Source organism: Adiantum capillus-veneris, chromosome 27, assembly GCF_014529385.1.
Source record: "Adiantum capillus-veneris isolate H3 chromosome 27, ASM1452938v2, whole genome shotgun sequence".
NCBI classification, from domain to species: domain Eukaryota; kingdom Viridiplantae; phylum Streptophyta; class Polypodiopsida; order Polypodiales; family Pteridaceae; genus Adiantum; species Adiantum capillus-veneris.
Genome location: NC_140957.1, coordinates 90,746,759 through 90,755,580, shown reverse-complemented (window position 1 = coordinate 90,755,580; position 8,822 = coordinate 90,746,759). Strand labels below are relative to the sequence as shown.

The 8,822-nt window shown below is 41.8% G+C and overlaps 1 protein-coding gene across 1 annotated transcript; it reads left to right on the top strand.

Annotated features, from left to right (window-relative positions):
• Nucleotides 1-4,634: 4,634 nt before the first annotated feature.
• On the top strand, nt 4,635-6,291 carry LOC147422385 (endochitinase 1-like). The gene has a single exon (XM_086503221.1). The coding sequence runs from the start codon at nt 4,920-4,922 to the stop codon at nt 6,081-6,083; it is 1,164 nt and encodes a 387-aa protein (XP_086359347.1). The 5' UTR covers nt 4,635-4,919; the 3' UTR covers nt 6,084-6,291.
• Nucleotides 6,292-8,822: the final 2,531 nt, after the last annotated feature.

Here is an 8,822-nt window from a genome sequence, read left to right as displayed (position 1 = left end):
GGGCAGTTCAATTTCATCATTTTGCAGGTCCAATCTCAATTGATGTAAGCTACACATGCCTCTTATCTTTACAATTGACAGATGCTCATTGTTTACCCATATATCAATGTCTTCTATTGGGCTGTCAATGAAGTCCTCCATGTCTTGATCAAGTGGAGTTAGCTGACCACCAACATAGTGCCATCTTCTGTAATAAAATGACATAATGAAGTTTTGTGTCCCTATCATGTATTTGCAAGCAATTGAGCCAGCTTGCACATTACAAGTGATTCCATTCACTGTTTTGGTGTTCCAACCCTCATCCACAAATTCAAGTACATTTGCTGAGTCTAAAGTCTTCACTGAAAACATTGTTCTAGATTTTCTGACTTCAGCATTAGAGAAGAAGTCTACAAAAACTGTAATGGGCATGAATATAGAAATTCTACTCTGTTTGCTTGCTATGTTTGCTTTCAAACACTTTTGAATCTCACAAAACAGTTTGCACCTGTAGCCCTCACTTGTATTTGAGCTAGGGAGTGACCATTCTCCACTTTTGAAATCAGGCAAGTCTAGCTTAGTTGTGGCTCCAAGTTCTCCAGTCCTTCTAGGTGGAACATAATAATGGTCAAAGAAGAATATTCCATTCTCTGCCAATGAACCCTTAGTCCTTCCCTTGTATATTTCTTCACCAATTGATCCATGACACACATCCAGAATATTTATAACACATTCTACTGGCTGCCATTCCATAATGTTTGAAGGATACAAATCTGTACAACAAATAACCTTATACAACATGCATTACAAATAAGAATTTAAGTTAAGAGACTTACAGTTTGGTCTATGTAATGGCAAAGCAGAACTCTCTGAGTCAATATGCAGATCTTTATGCATGTACACATGCTGCACCAACACCTCTTTGATTGATTTTTTGTTGTCGCCAAAGCTGAAATCTTTAACAATGCCCTTCCATCCCGCCAAGAAAGAGTTTTTGGTGGAAGACTTTATTCTCTTGTTCTGTTGCATCAGTATCCACGTTCCTTTGTGTATAGTTATTGGAATCCATTCTCCATTTTGATCAGTCGTGTTGTAAGTGACAATGGCTTCAATGGAAGTTCTTGGTCGTTTTGATCGTGATGAAGATTCCATGGTGAAAAAAGAAATGAGCAGAGAAGTTTAGCCTGAGTTCAAGAGAAGAATAAGCAGAATGTGCAAAAAACGGTTCAAATCTGGAAAAGATCATGAGATAGAATCCAAACGTTGTTTTATGATGACGACGTGCAAAATGAAAACAATATAATATGAGAAGTACGTCTTTCTAAAAGCGACAGCTATTGAATGCCTTTGCACTTTTACTTGTTTACATTGCTATTTACCAGCTCAAAGTTGCGGTAAAGATAGAATATTTGCTTTTTTTGTGAGTTTTCAAAAATAGAGGTTCCGTAACGGAAGCTCTTCAACCATTGGTTGAGACTACTCTCTCTCTACACGCTAAAAGGCACAAAAATGACCTCAAAATTCCCCTAATGAGGCTTATACCCTTACCAGACTATCTCGCTCCTCTATCTTAATTCCCTACAATGGCATAGTTGGACAAGACAGTGAGAGCAGCTCGACAGATCGGAGAACCCATATCTCTAGAAGAGGAAGAGCTGGCTATTGGATGTGACTGGAAGTATCATACATACATGGCACTGTGGTCGCATGGAAAGCATTTCAGAACACAACAAATTGATAGCAGAAGAAACACGTTTGACAGTGGGGTAATGGTTAGTTTCATGCAAAAGAGCAGCGGAGGCTTCGACACCTTTCGCTATGAGTTTGTGAGTTTCTAATCCAATCTTAACTATGGCGTTTTTTAAAACGCGATGAATCATGTATTCTTATTACTTTGATTTTTGTATAAACGCAGAATCTTGCGATGCATCGAGCTCCGACACGCGAGGAGGAGTCAGATGGATATCGCAGAGGTATCTATGAAGTACTGAATGATCTTGAAGCTTCAGGAGAGCCTGTAGACTGGGAGGCCTTACAGTCTCGCTGATCGCTTGAGGTGAGACGTTAATATGTGTAAGTTGATTTAATTAAGTCAGTACATGTGAAGTAATATCAATACTAATTTTGTGAGTTGTCCTATGTGCAGGTTGCGACGCCTAGTTATTAGTGGACCAGATTTCATATATATGCTTTGTGAGACACAGACATGCTTCTGTGTCTCTTTTTTGTACAAACAGTTAGTGTTCAGAGAGTTATTGTTTCCCTTATGGTTATGATTATTGTCATTGTCATTGTATAGACATTTATTGTTTCTCTTTCTGGTTATGCTTATGGTTATTGTTAATTTTGTTTATGGTTATGGTTATCTGCATTATGGTTTTGATCAAAGTGGTTATAGCCGGTTATGGTTTTAAGTTATGGTTATGGTTCGTTATGGTTATGCTTTTCAGTTGGTACGGTTGTCTTTCATTGGCCTTAAATCTCATGTGAGATCCTACATGGATAGCATGTAGGAGGCGTATACATGATATAATTTTTTTTTTAAAATTTATGTAAAAACAAAGGGAACTCTGCCGAAATTTCTGCGTGCGGGAGCATGGTTGATATTTTGGTGCTACTCGCTTTCTTGGGCAGAGAGCAGGAAGTCTGGCTGTGGCTGTGTCCATCTTTTAACTGGGCACAGGCCAGGCTACCTGCCCTCTACCCAAGATTTTTTTTTTTGTTATGGTCGTCGCTATCTGCGTGGCAATCTGCGTCTCTATACACGTCTATACCTGCGTCGCAAATAGCGACTGGTTTCACAGCGACGCGTATAGCGACGCGCCGCATCGATATCTGCGTCCATGACACCTTATTTTGTTGTAGTGATTTTACAATACAATACTTTGTGTTCCTTCAATAACTTGCTGGTGCAATAAATATGGAAGCTTCAAGCACCAAGCTTACATTTGAAAACACAACATCAATTCCCTCATGGTCTCAAACCGAAAACCTCACACACCTTCGAAGATGGTGAGAGCTAGCGGGGTATGAGAGTAGATCGAGAGGAAGAAGAAGTATTCTTACGAGAAAGAAGTATTTCTCCTCACATAATCACTTTCAATAGCTTAGCATAGGTTAGTAATTAGCATGGTAGAGGAGATGAGCATGCATTGGAGCTTGGCTCATGGTTGGATTTGCATCACAAAGCCAAGAGTTCTTGGTGTTGGCCTCCCTTCTCACAAGCTTGGAGTAGATAATGAGCTTTTCATTAAAGCTTGAGAAGGAGATAGTCTTCTTTACTTCACACATGAGCTTGTGTGGGTGTGTGTGTGTGTGTGTGTGTGATAATGCCTTGCAAAAATCAGTCTCCCTCTCTCTCTTGGTCGACCTCTCTTGCTATTTCCTCATGACGACATCCAATTGGCCCCTGTAAAGCTTAGCCAATCATAAATTATAAGCATAATTTCTAGTCTTGTGACATGTGTCCCCCTTTCCCCTTTTGTGAGAGCTTTAGATATTTAAATAATTCAACTAATCTCTCATTGGGCCTCTTAGTCTTTTGGCCAATAGGAATCAGGCAAGCCATTGGGCTGTTGAATGCTCATTGGATCCCTTGGGAGACTATCCAATAGTCTTCTAGAAAGCTTAATTTCTATTGGCTCTTTTATCAAGTGTTTTTTAACGAATTAAACTAAATTTACTCTAGCCTAATTCTCATTGGTCCACCTCTATGGCCATCCAATAGGATTTGAATGCACTTTGGGACAACTGGGCTAGGAACCTGACATGTGTCCACTATGCCCTTTGTGTAAAGGGAAGCCTGGAGTGTGTGTGTGTGTGTGTGTGTGTGTGTGTGTGTGTGTTTTCTCTCACCTCTTCTCTCTCTTCCCCTACCTTTAGGACTCGCCCCCTCCGCAGCCCCCTTTGGATCCCAATTGTGACCAGTCAGCTGCCAGTCTTACCAATATTCTAGCTTTTTCTCCCCTGGTACTTCCCCATACTAAATGATCGATTTAACATGAGAAAATCATTTAGGAGAATTAGATATTAGTTATTATGACACGTGGATAAAACAAGAGTCCAATGGAATGGTGTGGGGCTCTGTGATAGAAGGGGGGTGAGGCCCTGTGATGGAATAGCTACGATAATTATTGTGGTAATAAACGTGGCAAAATCCGTGGTAATACTTGAAAACCAAAAATTTGGTGTCCCGCTCCCTTCTCTCTTCTTTGAAGAGCCCATTTTGGACTCTCTTTCTACATAGCGAGGTAAACTTTTTCATAGTTTCATAGTGTTACTCATAAAGCCAAATTTGAAAATCAAAATGTTTGTGCCTGGACGTCCTTATAGATATTGACTGATGTGATCCCTTGATGTCCTACTAGATATTGACTCATGAGAAGAGCCTAGGTTTATCCGGGTAATTTTCAAGATTATGGAATTGAGTTGTCCAACACTATTGTACATGCATACGTTAAAGGCCATGTGACAGAATATTGCATGGTACGATGGTACACAGATAAAGCTAGGCCATAAAAGATAAACTAGTCCATTGAACTACTTCCTATTATATAATGATCAATGACTCCCCACGTGGGATGCCGTGAAGATACATCCCATTCCTGGGTTTCGACTAGCCTCATATTGAGCCAACACTGCTATATAAGCAAGGGCTGGCTGCATTGAGGGTTCATATTTCAAGCTGCATTTTCTCCTCTTAATGCAAGAATTTTAGCGCAATTTGCACAGCTATAAGCTGCTAGTTTGATTGCGTGCATCAGCAACAATAGTATAAATAGCTTGCTTAGTTATCTACCGAGTAATTAACCAGCCCATTGCTATACGTATTGTTTAATAATCCATTTAACTCTGAGTATATATATTTTGATCAAGAGAAAAAAAGCGGTTAATTGTGAGGATAGATAGCTTTGTCAATTAGGCTGCGCTACTCATAAGAAATGGCCCTTCCCATCATCTCCACCCCCACTGGCAAGCGAGCCACCTACTACCAGACTGAGTGGTCCATCTACGACCGCAAGTACTTCATCAAAGACTTGCCCATTGACAACCTGGTAGACATCGCTTACTCCTTCATCAATGTCCTGGAGACTGGCGAGCTTGCCTTCCACGACCCATGGGCTGCCATCCAGAATCCCTTCGTTGAAAATGGCGTCGACCCTCAGAACGGATGGTGGCCGGAGCCTGCAGCAGAAGACCTTGGCATCTTCGGCCAATTCAAGAAGCTGCTCAAAGACCAGGGCAAGAAGTTCAACCTCATGCTGGCCCTGGGCGGCTGGACCCTCTCCAAATACTTCTCCGATGCTTTCTCTACAGCAGAGCGCCGCACCACCTTCGTCAACTCTCTCTCTGCTATGCTCACCAAGTATCCCATCTTCAATGGCATCTCCATCGACTGGGAGTATCTCAGTGATGACGGCATTAATTACGGCCTGGAGGGCAACAGTGTCCGCAAGGAGGACGGCGAAAACTTCATCCTCGTGCTGCAGATGATTCGAGAGAAGCTCCCCGGCTACACCATCGCCATGTGCTGCAATGCAGCACCGGAGAAGGCGAAGTGGCCTGTGGAGACGACGATCGACTTGCTGGACGAGCTGCACATCATGACCTACGACTTCCATGATGGCAATTGGGGGGAGACAACCTCTGCGCATCACACCAACCTGTATCACAGCTCCCATGGCAAGTGGTCTGTGGACGAGGGGGTGAAGCACTACATGTCGAGGGGGGTGCCCGCTTCCAAGATTTTCATAGGAGGGGCGCTCTATTCACGCGGGTTTGCAAATACAGATGGCATTGGCAAGCCAGCAGAGGGGGGGTCCCTGAACAAGTCGTGGGAGCAGGGCATTGTGGATTACAAGGCGCTCCCGTGGGAGGGGTCGGAGGAGCTGTGGGACGACGAGGCTCAGGCTCCTTATGCCCTGGACACCACGCGCCGTAACCTGGACAGCTACGACAACGTCAAGTCCATATTGGCGAAAGCCCAGTATGTGAAAGACAATGACTTGGCCGGCATCATCCTGTGGGAAAGCTCAGCTGATTTTCCCTACACCGACGACCGCTCCATCATGAAGGCTCTCCACGACAACCTCACCCATGGCTGATCCATGATTATCACATCATCATCCCGAGTCAAATAATTAAGCTATAATCTCGTCTAGAATAAACTCGTTTGCATTGATATATATATATAGTAGCAAACACTCGCCTACAATAATCAATCAGCCCACTTAGTAGTTAAGTGGATGGAATCACTTCTTTCCATGCTTCCTTGCAGTGTTGTGTGTTTTATGTAACTATAGTTTTTTCTTATATCTCTCCTCACCTAAAGGGTTTCTTTTAAGCTTCTCAAGTGAATGTAATGAGTAGTGTGTGTGTGTGTGTGTGTGTGTGTGTGTGAGTGAGAGTGAGAGAGAGAGAGAGAGAGAGAGAGTCTAGAGATTGCCATATTCCATTCTTGAGGGGTGAAAGGAGTTTTAAAATAAAGATCTTATGGCATATACTAAGCTTGAAAACAAGGTTACATGATCTTACTCATTACATAGCTTTGTTAGAATGTTTAACTTAGCCCAAAGTTTAGTCAGCTAGCTACACATTGTCACATACCAAGTGCCCCTATGAAGCTCAACATGCTCAACTCATTAGCCATGCCTCGTGAGATTTTGCAAGCTCCCATGAAATTTCTTATGCCCATACCGACATGACGGAAGATGTGGTTAGCGGTTAGGCCAACTCCAGCTCGAGTAGTGTACCTTTATAGATGTGTACTATAGACCTCATAAGCAACATATTATTCATGGTGTACTAGATCATGTTCAATGTGCAATTCCTATTAAGTTTCCCTGAAGAAGTGTGCTTCGGTTTCTGTTAAGATTCTGAAGGAAATGTAATGAGTAGTGTGTGTGTGTGTGTGTGTGTGTGTGTGTGTGTGTGTGTGTGTGAGAGAGAGAGAGAGAGAGTCATTAGAGTCTATGAAATATACAAGATATTCCTAAATAGAGAGAGCTTGAGCTACAAAAAGTGAAAAATGAAGTGAACTTGCCATGTTTAGGTTAGGTCACTAACCATAGATCAACACATTACGATATGGGTTGAACACCTCCTTGTATGTGTTTACTATGCTGCAAATGTGGCACAACCCTAGTCATGCCTAGTGCAAAGCTTAGGGCAGCTCGAACGACATCACGAGATTTCACTTATTAAGTTAAATTATTGCAATTCCCTTCATTCTCCCAGCTCTAACAATTGATATGAAAACACAACACAGGTGAAAAATATATAGCCTTGCAAGAATGCACCTCCTTACCACCTCTATTAATGCAACCAGCATCTAATAGCTCTTTTTCTTTAGCGGTACTAAGCTCTACCAAAGAAATTGTTATCACCTTCGAAAGGTTATCAATTATGCTTCTAATTTATGATTGGCTAAGCTTTGCAGGAGCCAATGAGAGGCCAGCATGAGCAAAAAAGCATGAGCAAAAAGCAAGAGGGGTCGACCAAGAGAGAGAAAGCTTGGCATTTTTTAGTCTCACACTTTGCTACACACACACACACACACACACACACACCCACCTCATGCGTGCAAGAAGAACTCCGTCTCCTTCTCCAAGCATTGAGAGGTAGAGGCCTACACCAACAACTCTTGGCTATGGAATGCAAATCCAACCAAGAGTCGAGCTTCAATGGCATGCTCATCTCCTCTACCATGCTAATTACTAAGCTAAGCTATGCTATTAGAGTGATTATGTGAGGAGAATACTTCTTTCTCATAAGATACATCTTCTTTCTCTCAATCTATCCTCATTTCGTGCTAGCTCTCACCATTTTTGAAGGTGTGTGAGGTCTTGGGACTGAGGCTAGGGACACTAGGTGTGTTTTTCAAGCATAATTTGGTGCATGAAGTTTCCATCTTCATTGTACCAACTAGTTTTGTCAAGGAACACAAAGATTGTATTGTGCAAAAGTCTCCTTTGATCGGAGAAGCTATAATACAAAGCCTTTATGGAGGGGGGACCGGCTCCTTGTAAATCCACCGTTCCTCAACTATGAGTCAATTGTTCTATTTCTCTCTCTTTTCAAGTATTGTCAATGCCAAATTAGTTAGGTGTAAATTTCTAGTTGCTTTCTCAAATTAAGTACTCTCTCTATGCTCATTAGGAACTTGTTTTCAATGAAATGCTCGGTATGTTATCAATTTTCGCTACACACAAGTTACTAGTGCATTAAATGTTACATTGGTATTAGAGCTATTGGTTTCTCTTTTCTTGCTCAAGAAGAGAGGTCCTCAAGCTTGTTACAAATGGTTGGTGTTATTAATTGCAAAATAGTAAGTAGAAGAGGGAATTTTTATCCTTGAAGCACGCCTGCTTTATGCATTTAATGGGGATACCGTTGAGAGCTATGGTCTTAATAATCAAGTCCTACGAGACTAGCCTATGGCTTAGCCTATGGCTTAACCATTATTGAGCTATTAGAAGCTTGACAAGAACCGATGTTGTCTTGGCTCTATTAAACCCTCTCTTCTACTACTTGCAATTAATAATATTTGAGCCACGGGTATAGATGCTTGAGTGCTTATCTTTGAAGGTAAAGAGGAGTAGCAACTAGGGTTTGAAGTGCCAAAGTACAAGTAAAAATTTATACCTAAAATTAGCTAGTATGGCTGACAAGGGAAAAGCGATTGAAATGAGTGTTGATAGCTTTGATCTTTCTAATGGCATAGCAACTAATGATGCCCCTATGCTTGTAAACTATCTTGTTTCTTGGCTTCAACAAGACATGGGCAACCCATCCCTCCAAGGTGAAGTGCTTCAGCAATTGCGTGCCCATGTTATTCTCCAAAC